Raw genomic sequence first — 18,762 nt, 5'->3', positions numbered from 1 at the left:
GCAGAGGTCATAGTACACAATATCAAAGGCGGCTCTGAGATCGAGTGCCGTAGCTTCATGTTTCACAATAGCATCTAACAAGTCATTCGCAAGCCGAAACAAAGCTGATTCACACGAACGATGGCGTCTAAATGCAGATTATTTTTTTAAAAGTTTATTCTCACTTACATGATAACCAAGTCCGCTAAGCATAACTGTTTTTTTAGATCAATTATGACGAAAATGAGAGGTTACTAACAGGTCTTTAGTTTTATACACAAGGTATACGTTACTCTTATATTTTTGTTGCTGTTCAATTCAAACGAAATTTTAAATTACTATGCAGTACGCTTGATGTGTAACAAATATTATATTCCAAATTTGAACGTAATCAGCTAGCAAATTATCAAGTAATAACGACTTATTTTTAAGTGTCGGGATAGGAGTGGCTCCATGTTTATACTGATGAACATCAGTGCTGTCGTAGTCATCCATAGCGACTGGTGGTAACTTACTTATGAATTACATTAATAAACAAAATGCATCCACGCTCAATATCGGTATTTAATTTGCCATCGCTTTATCTATAAATCACTTTTTTTTCAAAAAAAGTGTTCCTTCAAATAGAATAAAAATGTTTCTACTGATGTTGGCCTTTAACACGCTACAACCCCACCCACATGTTTCCTTCATGATTTGTGTGTACTGTTGAACAACAGTGTGTTTTTTTCAGGACGTCTGGACCATTAGTCAACATATTTTCACAATGAGTAGATGTCATCTTCATATTCATTCACATGTTTATCCTTTATAATATCAAAAAGGTAAGTAAAATGTGTGCTAACCTTGTCGTGATGCATTTCCATGGCGATCGTTTTATGAAAACAACTCTGTTTCCCCATATCTTTTGGTCTAACTGCTTCCTATTGTATAATAAATAATGTTTAAAATATACTTGTTTTAATATACTAAGTTTTAATATGAATATTTTAAAACTTATTATTGACGTCAGCTATTTCTCGCTACAGGCTGTACACGGGAGAATTTGATGGATTGCTCATATTGAAAATCATTTGTTAAGCTTCTTATATTATTTTTCTTTGGTTGCACATCATTGCAAGAGAGGATTCTAGTGACAACTTAAATAGGCGGTTTACAGTCGTTGGATATGTGTTTCATATGAGTCTGCATGCTATATCGAGCTGTTGAAGTATCGATTTATATTGTTGTTGTTTTAAAAAAATAAGTCATTGAACTTTCATGTTCGCCGAAATACAAAGTAATTATTTCAATAAAATGTTATGTTTATGATATGTTGCCAATATTGACGAGTCATTCACCTTAATGAACAAAATAAACAGACTTCCGTTTGGGTATATACGGTATACGTGTATAATAATATTTTAGCTATCAAACAAGTATTTCCTGCTGGAAGTTGTACTTACAAAATATGTACCTTAAATTGGGGGAAATAATACTCAACTATAAGTTATAAAAATGTAAAACTATAATTCTTAACGATTAAGAGTTGTACTTATTGGTGACCGATAAACGATTCAATTTTCTGTAAATGTATGTACAGTAATAGTAATAATAAGATCATATAGTGTACGATTTTAATGAAAAAGTAGGGTGTAGCGAGCAAAGGTTTTTACATTGTACATGTTTTCCGCAGGCGGGAAACCTAAGTATAACGATATGTATGTTAAGTTGTCAAGTATAACGAATAAGCGCGATAATGATTGTAGTCCATTGGGCGATTTCATGGCTGGATTTGTATGTTACTATCTAACCAAATTTATATAACTGGATGAGTTAAATAACTTTAGTTCTTATTTTGAATAATGCTTACATAGTTTATCTAAGTATGGGTTAATACGAATACAAAATGTATGCATTTTAACTAAAAATATTTAAGAAGAGAATTTGGGTAATGAAATACAAGAAAACATTACCTCTGTTTGTAGACGCATAATGAAACAATAAATGTCGACTCATCGTGAATAAAAGATTGTTCAAAACACTTAAACAACACTCTGAAGAATAATCACTTTGTAATGAATCCGTGATAACTTGTTAATAATAAGATGTGGTATTTAGAAAGATTTCAAAACTTAAATTGGAACACCTTCATGTCAGAGTGATCTTGCTTAGATAAAATCGTTACACAAAAACCCGTCAAAATCAACTCATTAGTTAAAATTGAAATAACTTCGGCCACTGAAACATGTGATGGTACATTAGTCAACAATAATAACATGACTCATGTTATTGTACGTCATAATCATGTTTATGAACGGTACATGAATGCATTGAATGGAAGGAGCGATGCATACTCTATTAAACAGGAATTTCAATTACGTAGGCGCGTATTGAACTAACTCACACAGAAGTACTAAGCCAGATATCTTTATATTTAGATATATATCGATATATTATTGGTGAACATGACATCTTAAGGAATAATTATTTTATAACAAATGATATAGAACTGCCATATTTTGAACATTGTAGGATGAGTATATCTGCTATCGATAAGCATATGATATATAAACTACCAAGTTAAATGACTTTTCGTATAAAGCTTAAACGAAGAAAATTATAGGTCATAGTTAGATGACATGAAATAAATTCTTAATGAGCGTAGCGAACGAGCCCTTATTATTCATTAAAAATTATTCAGGCCATCTAACTGACTTAGAATACAACCTCATTGACTGATACATTGACAAAGCAAAATCCGACGCAAGAAATGTGAATTGGGTGAATGGCAGTATGCAGACCTTTAAACACCTTAATGATTAAGTCGTGTGCTTTATGATTGCCTGTATGAAATTTCATTGGCTTAAAACGTAGGTTGAAATCTTAAACATCTTATACCATATTGAAACACCGAGCGTGCAACAGCGCACGCGGACAGGGTGGAAGGTCGGCGGGTGTGGTGCCGAGAGGGCATCAGTAAACATCTTATACCATATTGGAACACCGAGCGTGCAACAGCGCACGTGGGCAGGGTGGAAAGGCGCGTGTGGTGCCGAGAGGGCTTCAGTAAACATCTTATACCATATTGGCACACCGAGCGTGCAACAGCGCACGCGGACAGGGTGGAAGGGCGCGTGTGGTGCCGAGAGGTCATCAGTAAACACAATGTTCATAAACAGTATAAAGCTGTCAAACGGAATTTTCGCAAGTAACATAATAAGTCCTGATACATATATGAGTATACAAAACGATGAGTGAAATTCAACAACCGAAACTAACTAATCGATTCTGGAACATTGTGAATAGAAGATATAAAACCTCTAACCAATTAGGATCTGGAATTACCATGAATGGGTCTGTTGTTGGAAACCGTGAACAATTAACCGCACAGTGTGGGGATTGTATCATCAAAACGTCATTAGGAAACGTTGAATATCACGACAAATGGAAACGAACCGTTTCTTCTAGGATAGACAACTCCTAATGTGAAATGAAACCAGATCACACCACTACCTTGATTTGTTGAAACAGAAATACTCGAGTGTCTAAAGGGCAACGCTTCGGGTCATGATGATTTGTGTCATCAACTCATGATATACACTTTCTCCAATCATTGCTAACATGTTCGCTTGAATGCTACGTGCTGCCGATGTCCCAGAACCTTTGAACCTGGGAGCTATTTTTACGTTACATAAACGTGGAAACAAACAGAAGGATAATCCTGACAATAACAGAGCTATAACTTTATCTCCAGTTTTTTTTCTAACTCTTTGAAATTATAGTTTACAGCGCTACAACACGGATATGATGTCAGTGATGAATAAGCAGCAGTGTGGCTTCTAAGATAATATGAGGTGTCTTATGATGTATCATTATTTTGTGTAAAACAGTACTTGCTAACAAACTAAACTAAAAACGTATGTGTGTTATGTGGACGGTAAAAGGGCATTCGATTCGGTAGGACACGATGGTCTTGTGTATAAACTGATTAAATAATGCAAAATAAACTAACCTAGTATCCTCGCATTCTTTGCCATGTATTCTCACATGAGGAGTTGTGTTAACTATCAAGGAATGGCAATGACCTGGTTCAGATGTACGCCAAGGAACTCAACAAGGACGGAAAATCTCTTCGATGCTGTATCTCCTTTTTATAAATGGTTTTATTAATGAAATTAAATCTGGAGTGGACATGACATTCGCTTCTATAATGTTTTAATACCCCCCCCCCACCCCTTCCCCCCCCCACCCATCCCCTACGCTTGCTGACGATATGGCTCTTGCATCCTTATCCGTAAATGGATTGAATGCAATGTTGTACATTTGTCAGATCTTTGCCTCGCGATTTACCAATACAATACTTCAAAATGTGATGTTGTTTATAACGAGCGTAACCTTGGTCAAATGGTAGTTGATAGGACTGATTGCTACTCACATCTCGGAGTCAAGTGTTTTCAAACCACTACTTAGTTTGTTGCGGACGCCTGTTTTGTCATGCATAACCAGCATAATGTTCAATGAATATTAAACATAGCAACTTAATAAGCATTTATTCCAAAAGCGTAAACTTTTTATATTACTTCAAGAGCAAAACATACTCGATAGCGCCACCACTACTCGACAGCGCCACCACTAGGGCAACAGCGCCACCACTTTTATAAATATGTGCATTTTTCCTTTTTAAGAAGTGCTTATTAGTTTTGTTGTGTTTCGGCTTAGGTACTATACATAACAGTTATGTTTGCATGCGTGAGAATGTTCTTACGGGGTGTGTAAGCACCGAAATGTACTTGCTATTCAATCAGATCTCAAAATATGCACAAGTCTGATTCGGGAGAAAAGCTCCTGGCACCACAGTTTGCACAATATTGAAACGAAATAGTAACCAGCCTACAGTAGAAGTGTTCTTACACGGTACCACATTCTCCGATTTCCGAAATATGTCCGTTAAATGAAATTATCAAATAAAATATAAATCATACTCACGTTTGTTCATGTAAACATAGGGCACAGCTCCACCACAGAAGTGTCGACAGCTCTTTTTCTTTGCACCACCGTAAAGTGGTGGAGCTGGCGTTTACAGGCCGTTATTATACCATACCATTTTAAATTAAAAAATAATGGTGAATTGTATGACATCATAAATTCGTTACCATAGGTGGAACTATGTGGTTGGCTTTCTAATATGGTTTGGATACAACGAAGTTGTGCCAATCCTGCTTTATGGCAACTCAGGTATCTCAGTATAATGAACAGACTTTCCATGGAAGCACAACACAAACGCGCATTTTCAATAAAACAATATTTTTAACAGGATTTCGAAGAATGTCAACAGCGTGCATGTGAAAACAAACTTTACATGAAACGAACACTAAACCAAGGTTATATGAAACAAGAACATGAACATCTGGTACCTTGTATCTCAGTCCTCCCCGTGAAATATTTCCGACAGACCTGAACTGGTGCCCTATACTGGTACATTTGCTCACATTTCGTTAATGAGATAGTTTTTTACCATCAAATGAAAAGTATATTGGTATACTTCAAGTAATTGGCTCCTTTATATTGACTAGTCGTATTATGTGGAATACTTGTTCGTCACACACAGTTAATTTCAAAGAAGGAGACCCAGTTGGAAACCAAACGGGTATAATTTTGTTCTAAAGGATGCTGAATGCCTATGGGAAAATTTAAAAAATGATGACCACTTGTGTTTGTTTGTTTTGGCTCGAATATATAAACTTGTCAGTCAGGTGAGTTGCATTAAAAGTTTCAGTTGAACAAATTAACCGATACAGAAGGAGTCCAAGCTTATGTTCATGATAAGACACAGTATAGTCAGATTGTGAATGACCGATTTACGACTAATAATATATCTCCTTTTCATGAAAAATAAGGATAATGACATTTTTCGGTGTTCGCTAAATGAAATTGTATGATCGATATCTATACTTTTTTTGTTTACCACATGGAAAAAAGTAATTTGACAGCAATTATTGGTTTATCATGAAAAACGCTCCAAAACTGTTCGTAAAACTTCTCATATACTCGCAAATGACGTCACATTGATTTAGTTCATGTTTTGAGTGCATTGGCGTTTGAATTGTACATCAAAATAAGTCAACGTTTCAAAAAATATCAATACAGCGTTTTAAAGCTGCACTCTCACAGATTTACCGTTTTTCCAACTCTTTTATTTTTTGTTTTTGAATTAGCAAATTTTTGCGTAAATATCTGCAAACCAGTGATAACTGACTAAGACAAAAGATCATATCGCAGAGTTTCCGTTCCAAATATAATGTTTTATGGCTTAAACCATTACTAACGGAATTTACCAATACTATCTGAACAGCCACATGTAAAATATACGTCTTTATACTGATACTGAACACCCCCTTTCCCAAAATACACATATTCTGATATTTTCCGTAATATAGTCGTAGACACTGTCTATAATACAGATAGTGACATTGTACGTCATATAGATATTTAATAATATAGATACCGATATTGTCGATAAACATCAGTGATGTGAAATTTATTTAAAGCGACTGTTTAGTAATTAAATAACGATTCACACTAATAAACAACTTACATCCTCTCTCAATATCAGAATATAATTTCAAACCGCGTAATCTAGATATTTGTTGTTTTTTTTTCCATTTTTTCAGAAATATTTTACTTTTGAATGTAACAAGATGTAGCCTATGGGCGGGGTTTGACACGCTACTTACCAACCCACACCATGATTTGTGAACAACCGTATACATTTCACGAAATCTGGACCATCAATCAACATCTTTTCGCACATAGATAGTGTTTGATCATGTTGATTATGTCTGTCCGTTATGTTTGAAAAAAAAAGAAAAAAAGTTTGCTTACCTTTTCCAGTTGCAGATCCATAGCGATTTTCACCGAAAACAAGTATGTTTTTCAACATGATTTTGGCCAAACTGCTTCCTATTGTAAACTAAATGATAATTGAAAAGACAACTATGTTTATATGTGCTATAAAATATTTCATGACTGTTTAAACCTATTTTTTACGTCACTTATTGCCTGTCAGAGGCCATACGCCGGAGATGTTGATGGATTACCCATAACTTGATTATGTACACCTGCTTTTAATTTTACTAACGTTCAGTTGCACTAAGGAGTTTATAAGTATGCGGCGTACAGACAGCACAGTGTTTATTCGTTATTAAATAATATTTTATATGAGTCTGTATATTATATCGAGATAACGAAGTTATGTTTTTCTTTTTGTCACTTGTTCTTTTGCCTATAGCATACAAACACATGAGTTCATTAACATGTGCTTATGACGATGAGTTGCAAATATTTACGACTATTAAACATAAATAAATCTCTATGGACATATGTTAATATGATTTACATTCGTAATCAATCTCCTTTTTATGAAAAATGGAGGATAATGACATTTTTCGGTGTTCGCGAAATGAATTTGTGTGATCGATTTTTCCAACAGTGAGATATTAACCCACTGAAAAAGTGTGTTAACTTCAGGAAAGTCTAAACTGAACCATTAGTGAATTAGTCTTTGTCAATGCTTGTATAAAAGACATATTAGCATATCTGTATATGTAAAACACATCACAACGAGCGTTTTTATTTCCTGTCGAGCATAAATTTACTGCCTGAACAGCCTTCCATGTACAAATATACATCAATATAGCGATAATATCTGGACTGCCCCATGTAAAATATATGACATGTAAATATACTTAAACTAAACAGTCGCCGTCCACAGACTCACATTCAAATAGCGATATTGCCTGAACAGCCCCATGTAAAATATACTTTTTTTATATATGATTTAAAAAAAAGTCCCTATTCCCAAACATACACCAATAAAGCGATATTGTCTGAACAGACCCGTGTAAAAAAATATATTATAATACTGAAGCTGCGCAGTCCCCATCCCCAAAAAATACATCAATATAGAGATATTGTCTGAACAGTCCAATGTAAAAAAAATACATTATAATACTGAAGCTGCGCAGTCCCCATCCCCAAAAAATACATCAATATAGAGATATTGTCTGAACAGTCCAATGTAAAAAAATACATTAAAATACTGAAGCTGCGCAGTCCCCATCCCCAAAAAATACATCAATATAGAGATATTGTCTTAACAGTCCAATGTAAAAAATACATTATAATACTGAAGCTGCGCAGTCCCCATCCCCAAAAAATACATCAATATAGAGATATTGTCTGAACAGTCCAATGTAAAAAAATACATTAAAATACTGAAGCTGCGCAGTCCCCATCCCCAAAAAATACATCAATATAGAGATATTGTCTTAACAGTCCAATGTAAAAAAATACATTATAATACTGAAGCTGCGCAGTCCCCATCCCCAAAAAATACATCAATATAGAGATATTGTCTGAACAGTCCAATGTAAAAAAAAAAACATTAAAATACTGAAGCTGCGCAGTTCCCATCTCCAAATATACATCAATATAAAGATATTGTCTGAACAGTCCAATGTAAAAAAAAAACATTAAAATACTGAAGCTGCGCAGTTCCCATCTCCAAAAATACATCAATATAAAGATATTGTCTGAACAGTCCAATGTAAAAAAAAAACATTAAAATACTGAAGCTGCGCAGTTCCCATCTCCAAATATACATCAATATAAAGATATTGTCTGAACAGTCCCATGTCAGATATACGCCAAAATACTGAAACTGCGCAGTCCCCGTGTCCAAATATACATCAATATAGGGATATTGTCTGAACCGTCCCATGTCAGATATACGTCAAAATACTGAAACTGCGCCGTTACCATCTCCAAATATACATCAATAAAGGGATATTGTCTGAACCGTCCCATGTCAGATATACGCCAAAATACTGAAACTGCGCAGTCCCCGTGTCCAAATATACATCAATAAAGGGATATTGTCTGAACAGTCCCATGTCAGATATACGCCAAAATACTGAAACTGTGCAGTCCCCGTCTCCAAATATACATCAATAAAGGGATATTGTCTGAACCGTCCCATGTCAGATATACGTCAAAATACTGAAACTGTGCAGTCCCCGTCTCCAAATATACATCAATATAGGGATATTGTCTGAACCGTCCCATGTCAGATATACGTAAAAATACTGAAACTGCGCCGTTGCCATCTCCAAATATACATCAATAAAGGGATATTGTCTGAACCGTCCCGTGTCAGATATACGTCAAAATACTGAAACTGCGCCGTTGCCATCTCCAAATATACATCAATAAAGGGATATTGTCTGAACCGTCCCATGTCAGATATACGCCAAAATACTGAAACTGCGCAGTCCCCATTCCCAAATATACATCAAAATGGCGATATTATCTGAACAGTTCCATGTAAAATAAACGTCAAAATACTGAAACTGTGCAGTCCCCGTCTCCAAATATACATCAATATAGGGATATTGTCTGAACCGTCCCATGTCAGATATACGCCAAAATACTGAAACTGCGCAGTTCCCATCTCCAAATATGCATCAATAAAGGGATATTGTCTGAACCGTCCCATGTCAGATATACGCCAAAATACTGAAACTGCGCAGTCCCCATTCCCAAATATACATCAAAATGGCGATATTATCTGAACAGTTCCATGTAAAATAAACGTCAAAATACTGAAACTGTGCAGTCCACGTCTCCAAATATACATCAATATAGGGATATTGTCTGAACCGTCCCATGTCAGATATACGTCAAAATACTGAAACTGCGCCGTTACCATCTCCAAATATACATCAATATAGGGATATTGTCTGACCCGTCCCATGTCAGATATACGTCAAAATACTGAAACTGCGCAGTCCCGTCTCCAAATATACATCAATATAGGGATATTGTCTGAACAGTCCCATGTCAGATATACGCCAAAATACTGAAACTGTGCAGTCCCCATCCCCAGATATACATCAATATAGAGATATTGTCTGAACAGTCCCATGTCAGATATACGTCAAAATACTGAAACTGCGCAGTCCCCGTCTCCAAATATACATCAATAAAGGGATATTGTCTGAACCGTCCCATGTCAGATATACGCCAAAATACTGAAACTGTGCAGTCCCCGTCTCCAAATATACATCAATAAAGGGATATTGTCTGACCCGTCCCATGTCAAATATACGCCAAAATACTGAAACTGTGCAGTCCCCGTCTCCAAATATACATCAATAAAGGGATATTGTCTGAACCGTCCCATGTCACATATACGCCAAAATACTGAAACTGTGCAGTCCCCGTCTCCAAATATACATCAATAAAGGGATATTGTCTGAACAGTCCCATGTCAGATATACGTCAAAATACTGAAACTGCGCAGTCCCCGTCTCCAAATATACATCAATAAAGGGATATTGTCTGAACCGTCCCATGTCAGATATACGTAAAAATACTGAAACTGTGCAGTCCCCGTCTCCAAATATACATCAATAAAGGGATATTGTCTGACCCGTCCCATGTCAAATATACGCCAAAATACTGAAACTGTGCAGTCCCCGTCTCCAAATATACATCAATAAAGGGATATTGTCTGACCCGTCCCATGTCAAATATACGCCAAAATACTGAAACTGTGCAGTCCCCGTCTCCAAATATACATCAATAAAGGGATATTGTCTGAACAGTCTCATGTCAGATATACGTCAAAATACTGAAACTGTGCAGTCCCCGTCTCCAAATATACATCAATAAAGGGATATTGTCTGAACAGTCCCATGTCAGATATACGCCAAAATACTGAAACTGCGCCGTTACCATCTCCAAATATACATCAATATAAGGATATTGTCTGAACCGTCCCATGTCAGATATACGCCAAAATACTGAAACTGCGCCGTTACCATCCCCAAATATACATCAATATAGGGATATTGTCTGAACAGTCCCATGTCAGATATACGCCAAAATACTGAAACTGCGCCGTTACCATCCCCAAATATACATCAATATAGGGATATTGTCTGAACCGTCCCATGTCAGATATACGCCAAAATACTGAAACTGCGCCGTTACCATCTCCAAATATACATCAATATAATGATATTGTCTGAACAGTCCCATGTCAGATATACGCCAAAATACTGAAACTGCGCCGTTACCATCCCCAAATATACATCAATATAGGGATATTGTCTGACCCTTTTCCGATGTACAAATACACATCAATACTCTGATATTGTCCGTAATATAGACACAAACACTATCTGTGATACAGAAAGTGACAATATATGTCATAAAGATACTGACATTGCCGTAAAGCATCAGTGATGTGAAATTGTCTATAGCGACTGTTAAGTAATAAAAAACGACTTACACCCACCAATTATAATGAATAACCAACACACATCGTCTCTCAACATCAGAACTTAATATCTTACCGCCTTATCTATATAATTATTGTGTTCATCTATACTTTTCAGAAATACTTTACTTTAAAAGACAACCAAACTGACGGTTATGGGTGGAGTTAAACACGCTACCCCCCCCCCCACACACACACAATGATCAGTGTACCGTTGTTTTACCGTGCACATTTTAAGTTTGGACCACCGATTAACATATTTTCGCACTTAGTGCCCCTGATTGACTTAGGAACTTAAGTTATAGTTTTAGGGCACACTGTGAGCTGTTAAAGTTTTAGGGCAAGCTGGGGTTTTCACTAATAACGTCAATACCCTTTTTCATTAAACTGCATACTTCAAACAGTTGTTCAGGACTATCACACAATTATGTTGCTTTACACCATATTATCCTAAATACAAATTATGGCCCTTGATCGACATAGAAACACTGGTTAAAGTTTATGGGCAAGTTTGGATCACTGCCAAGGTCACTGTTACTAAAAAAGAAAAGTGCTTAGTAGTGAATAACTTTAGTGAGGGTTGACTTATTGCACCCGAACTTGGTATATAGTAAGAGTTTATAGAGACCTTTCATGGGATTGTGATTATGGCTCCATTCGTCATGGTCAAGGTCACTGTTACTAACAGAAAAATGATAAGCACTGAATACATTTAGTTAAGTTGACACATTGTGACCAAACTGGGTATATAGGAGAAGTTTATGGAAACCTTTCATGGGATCGCTTTTTGACGCTCCTAGGATCAAGGTCACTATTACTAAAAATAGAAAAACGGTTGGTACTGAATGACTTAAGTTAGGGTTGACATATTGCGACCAAAAATTGTATATAGGAAGAATTTATTGAAACCTTTAATGGGATTGCGAATGGGTCTCCTAGGGTCAAAGCCAAGGGCACTGTTATTTAAAATAGATATCCGTTTGGTACTAAACAACTTTAGTAAGGTTTGACATATTGTGACCAAACTTGATACGAAGGAAGTGTTTATGGAGTTTTGGTCCCTAGGGTCGAGATCAAGGTCACTGTTAATGAAATTAGAAGAAAAGAAAACAGTGTTAACTGAATCTCACGACGAGGACTGAAGTTTTTCAGTTAGTTATTGAAAACTTTTTTTTTTTAATTTGTCTTTAACAGGCACATATTACATCATTATTGTATTCATTTCTAAGACAAAGCGGGTATAGTAAAGCGTGCTATCCTACGGCAGCTCTTGTCCTCTGTTGTTATTTTGCCAAACAGCTTCCTATTGTAAACCAAACGATAATTGAAAAAAATCTATGTTTATATGTGCTATAAAAATGCTTCAAGACTTTCAATCTACTTTTTTGCGTCACAGTTTGCTTGCCATCGGCAATAAGCCGGCAATGCTGATGGCTTATTGTGTAATGTACACTTGGTAAATATTGTACTATTTTTTAGCTGCAGCTCATTTCAAAAGATACATATGTTGTTGTTTTGTTTGTAGGCGGTTTATAGACTCACAATATTTATCCATTTTTTAATGATTTTTAGAGCTCAGAAAAAGAAACTATTTTGCTCACTTATTGATTTTTCGGCCGCATTTGACTCTGTCTGGAGAGCTGGGCTTGTGGCGTAAGCTAAATCAATCTGGTTTACAAGTTAAAATCATCACAGTATGTAGAAAAAAAACATGTACAATGATATACAATCGTGCGTTTTTATCAATGGACAACTGTCTCCTATGTTCCCAAGCGTTTGTGGAGTCCGTCCGGGAGAAAATCTTTCTCCGATTTTCTTTTCAATTTACCCAAATGATTTAGATGTATTCCTTAAAGAAACATGTTCAAGTGTTTCTATTGAAGTAAATGCAAATACGACATGTATGTACCTTCAATTACTTATTTCTTTGTATGCTGAGGACACTGTTCTCTTTGCAGTCAATGAATGTGATTTTCAACAAAGAATAAATTGTTTTTAAGATTACTGTCAGGGCAAATTAAATTTTAACCTCTCAAAGACTAAAATAATTGTCTTTTGTGCCAGAAATCTGAAGAAATTTAACTTTAGCATAACTACCTAGAAAAGGCGATGGTTACGAATACAAATATCTAGGTGTTTAGTTCTCGTCCTCTCGTTCTCGTAAATATTCAATAAGCCAGGCTAACAAAGCAATGCATGCTTTATTTCTTAGAATTCATAACCTAGACTTGCCTTTGGACATACAACTGAAGATGTTTTATGTTACCATTGTCCCCCTTCTAACATATGGATGTGATGTCTGGGGCTTTGAAAACCTAGATCTGTTGGAGCAACTTAATTGTATTTTTGCGCCCCATTACATATACTAGAAAGAGTTCTCCACGTTTCATGCTCGACTCGTAACTTGGTAGATATTCTCTAAACATTATAGCTAAAACCATAATAATCAGTTACTGGAGTAAACTCGTTTCATCCCATGACTCGAAATTAAGTGTATTGACCTATATAGACATGTTACACAGCCATAATTCAGTTTAGGCCAATTACATCAAGTCAATCCCATATTCAATTGAGTATTAACACGTTTGGCTTAATCAAACAAAAGTACCTGCAAACATGTTAGCAAACTTGAAAAATCAAAACTTGAAGACCGAATTCAGCAAACTTGTTTTGAACATTTTAATATTTCGACGAATGGTAAAATGTGTTCTATGTTTACATACATTGTCGTTTATACTCAGGACCTTATGTCCTGAGTTTTAGTGAAGTGTTGAATTGTAAGAACCCGGATACCTCAAGGAAAACAATTTGTTTAAATCTTCATTTCTTTTAAGAACACCTTACAGTAATCCGTTCTCTTCCATTCCATAAATAGAACAACCAGACCGTAGCCATAAACAGCTCATCAAGTGACGTCACAATAACGCGGGAAAAGATCAACATCTTGAAATTACTTTTAAACGTAAAATTGAAACACTTGTGGCAACAATACATTTAACATATTTAACAATGTTGAGTTATATTTTACGGGATCGGCTGACAAAATACAATAACATGATCAACAATGCGCATTAGGAGCTCCTCGGCCGTTTTATCGAAAACAACCTCGGATGTATTTGGACGGTTTACATACTCAAAAAGTGGTACGTATAAGTCCGCTGCAAGTAGATCGCGAAGTAATTTTATTTAGCAGTTAAACTTTATGACTTAACTTTTGGGAAACTTAATTTTGCAATTATACACTTTGCTGGCAATCAATTTAAACTTAGATCAATAAATACAACTGTGAAACACTACATTTAATTAATGATATTATTCAAAAATTTACGAACTACTTCAACTGATGTACCGGCATACATCCGAGGTCGTTTTCGATACAAATGGCCGAGGAGCTCCGAATGTGTTATGCGATGATTCGCGATCCGAACATATCCGAAGATGTTGCGTTCATTGGCATTCGGAACTCCTCGGCCATTTTTATCGAAAACAACCTTAGATGTATATGGACGGTTTACATACTCAGAAATTGGTATGTTTAAGTCCGCTGCAAGGAGATCGCGTAATAATTTAATTTTGCAGTTAAACTTAATGACTTAACTTTTGGTATTCATAATTACGTTTGCAATAATACACTTCACTGGCAATCAATTTAAACTTTGAACAACAAATGAAAGCTTAACTACTACATTTAATTTATGATATAATTCAAAATTTTACGAACTACTTCTACTGCTGTATCGGCATACATTCGAGGTTGTTTTCGATAACAATGGCCGAGGAGTTCCGAATGGCTCATCGGATGATAAACGCAATTGCCGAAAGGCAGTTCATTTAAGGAAAGGAAGTTGAGGTGTAAATACTAGTTTTTATTATCGTATTTTTGTTTCGATTATATTGTTACTTAATTCAATTAAGTGATTTTTTTTAAATAATTCTATTTGAACTAACCACATTTCCCTAAATAACTAATAATAATTGTTTTGTATAATGATAAACTCCAAACCTGTTGTGAAGCCCGCATTAATCCACTTTATACTTGTCTCCACATGTAGTAATAATGAGTTTTCACATGCTTTTACTTAAATGTAAACTGTGAATTAATAAAATAATAATGAGTTGAGTATAAGTCTGTATGTACTATTGACGATGTGCTGCATATATCTGCGAATATCAAACACAAATAAAACCCATGAACAGAGGTTATTATAAGATATAAACTAATGATCTTAACAAAAAAATCATATGCTCTTGAAATTATGATTTAGTTCGTGCTGCACCTTTTTGGAGTTATATTCACAAAATATTTTACTCAACAATAGACGAAGTAACAAATGCTCTTTGTAATAGTTAAAACATATCATAGAACGATCTCCACGATCGAACCCTTCATTGACTTTATGATTTGAAAGGTCTAAATAAATTTGATTATATCGTGTTTTCTGCAGGTATCTACTTATGTCGGCATGTCTGTAAAGTTTGGCATTAAAGGCTTAACACAAATAGTATTTAAACGTGGAACATATTGAAAGCCGTTAGGCGGTAAACGTTAACTATAATCTAAGAATTTTATAAGAATTATAATAAAAACGAACGTAAACATTCAAATATTTTCATCTCATTGACAAGTTCAGGCACTATTTTAAACTTATTATTTTAATTTCCAAGTAAATGCCATTGCTGAGCAGACTCCGTGGCAATGAGGTAAAAACTATCGGCTTGTCACTTGTGAAAAAGAAAAAAAAAATGTCGCGTGCTCATGTTGCAGTGAAGCAGTCCCCAGCCGAGCGGATTTGATAGAGAGGCGTTATTATTTTGTTTAAATCGTGTTATAATAAGCATAAACTAAGTTATTTTTGAGGTTCTCTTCTTCTCCTGATGCCAATGATTTTGAATAAGCGATTTTGTCTTTATAAAAAAATTCTGTTAAAAATAATTATTATTGGAATATATATGTATAACGACAAGATCTTGACGGATTTAAAGCCCCAGTGCACCTTAGGCTAAAATAATTAGAGAAAAAAAATAGAAGTGAGTAGATAACTATGGTAAAGTCTCATATAATGTCTGATAAATTCCAGAGGTCATCACGATGCTCTGATTAAAAGAAATGTATGGGAATACCAACGAAATTCCAAACTGGTCCACTGACTTACTAAATACTTAATGGGCAGATAAGAAGGTAAAGTTTGAAAGTTTTATAATTGGTCAAGGCTCATTTCGAGCATCTGACAAAACAATGCAATACAATAAACAATATTAACATTTAAACATGTTTAAAACAAAATAATAATGATAACGATAATGGGTTAAGTTCAAAGATGGAGAATGAGACATATCATTATGATTATAAAATTATATCATGTGAACAAAGAACACCGGCATAAAATACTATCTAAACAAAAACATTATTTTTTTACAGAATAAAGATAATCTTAACAATGTTAATTTATTTGTGCTATTCATAAGCTGATCAAATTTTAAAGTGTTTGGATGATTGTAATAATAAGAGTCAATATATTTTTTTCTATCTGACTCATAACATCAAGGTTGTTAAGTGAAAAACCCTGCAGATAGGTCGCTCATGTGTTTGTGAAAAGCATTTTTGTGCATTCCGAAATAAAGTGTTGTAAAATCATTAGCGGTGTTGAAACTAAGATACTAAAAGCTGGAACTCTTCAGCAAATGTTGATATTTGCTCAAATATCGTCTTTGAAGACCAAATTTCCTCATGCTTTGTTGTTGCGTGATTGGCTGAAATACATTATCACAGTATGTTATGAATGTATGCTGAAGATGTTAAAATATCGCCAACATGTTTCGAAGACCGAAGACCCAGTGGTCTAGTGAGTCAGGTGTTTGAAAATCTGTTTTTGTTTGCGTTGCCGGCTAGGGTTAGCACTTCACGAAAAAATCACTTTTATGCTTAAGAACAATATTTTTTCTGCAATTTCGATATCATTGAGTAAAACAGTGATAAATATGTCTTATAACCATATTACCGGAATAACTGTTTAACTTTATTAAACGCTTTCGGTTTTGCTGCATTATGTAATTGCATTTTGATCATTTTGAGGGTTAAAATGTCAATAATGTGAAGAGAATCATTTAGACATACACACAAAATTATAATTATACATCCCTAAATAATAACGGACTTGGATGGAGAACAGCTCGTGGCTTACGGGACTTTAATACGATTACTACTAAAGCAGACAAATTTGAGACAAAATTCATAAATCGATAATCGAATCGAAAAGGACAACTATAAATGATCACCGAACAGAAAATAATCGAAAGTGCGCTTCCGTACTAGATTTTGATATGAAAGTAACACTTTTTATTTCAACTCATAAATTAGATATGAATATTGAATACATATAAGCCGTACACATTGAATGATAGAAAATAACTTCAAAATATAAATTGTAGTTTGAACATTTGAACACTTATTTGGATATACATGTTTGATGTTTGACTAAAAAAGGGAATTCATACATGTATGTGGATGATATGGTTTGTGGTTCGATGAAAATCGACTATGGGTTATCATTATTGAGTATCGCCTATATTGAGCGCCAATTTGATTGTATTCGACACAATAACTACCGGGACAACAGTATGATAAATGTTCAAAATATACGGTTTGATCGAGTACATCGCTCTGGAGGCCCCTCTCGACTTGGGAAACCAAGGCCGATCATAGCAAAGTTCGAGAGGTTTAGTGATAGGGAATCTGTACGCGAGGCCGGCGTACGTTTGAATATGAAAAAGTCAGGCTTCTACATAAATGAACAGTTTCCCCCAGAAATGGAAGAACGTAGACGTGAACTGTACGGCGTAATGCGTAGATATAAAGCGGACCCGCTGGTATCTGATAAATGCAAGCTGGTACGGGATAAATTGTATGTTGGCAACAAAGTGTACGACCCTGTTACATCAACTCTCATTTTCCCCAAACCGAAGTATTCGAGATCTCAACAATATCAGCCGCCGGCTAGGTCATTTGTTCACGAACGGCCACGCACTGGTAATATACAAACATTAGAGAGCCATCCAGTGCGATTAGACTTTTCTACTCCGAACAGATTCAACGTGCTGACTAACCTGGACCCCGAACAAACAGTGGTACGTAACAGACCAGCGCAGCGCTCACCACCAACCCCGCTTGACGAGACTATTCTGAAACGACCCCGAGACGACACTTCTACCCCCGTCGGGCCTGATCCGTCAAGCATGGCGAACCCCGAGGAAAATGTGCAAACTGCCGGTGTATGTGTTTAGGACAGGCCGGAGGAGAGTGTTAATGACAATACATTTAGGTCAGAAAGTGAAGACTTAGGCCAAGAACGGATTATTAAATTTTTATCCCTTAATGTTTGTGGTCTTATTTCGAAACAAATTATTCCAGAATTTTGCACATATATTGATGATTTTGACATAATTGGGTTTCAAGAAACAAA

At 35.4% G+C, this 18,762-nt stretch overlaps 1 protein-coding gene across 2 annotated transcripts in view; it reads right to left on the bottom strand.

Annotated features, from left to right (window-relative positions):
- The window catches only part of LOC128242128 (aquaporin AQPAn.G-like), a 70,963-nt gene extending 55,522 nt beyond the window's left edge, over positions 1–15,441 (bottom strand). The window contains exons 1-2 of one of the 2 annotated variants that reach the window (XM_052959166.1): positions 1,935–2,136; positions 825–902 (exon numbers count right to left, since the gene is read on the bottom strand). In XM_052959166.1, coding sequence (XP_052815126.1) covers positions 825–902; positions 1,935–1,952 — 96 coding nt within the window. In that variant the 5' untranslated portion in view covers positions 1,953–2,136. Of the gene's footprint in view, positions 1–824; positions 903–1,934; positions 2,137–15,305 lie in introns of those variants that run through there. The other variant, XM_052959171.1, reaches the window with a different exon arrangement.
- Positions 15,442–18,762: the final 3,321 nt, after the last annotated feature.

Source organism: Mya arenaria, chromosome 8 (assembly GCF_026914265.1).
Source record: "Mya arenaria isolate MELC-2E11 chromosome 8, ASM2691426v1".
In the NCBI taxonomy this organism is placed as follows: Eukaryota; Metazoa; Mollusca; class Bivalvia; order Myida; family Myidae; genus Mya; species Mya arenaria.
This window is presented reverse-complemented; position numbering and strand designations above follow the sequence as displayed.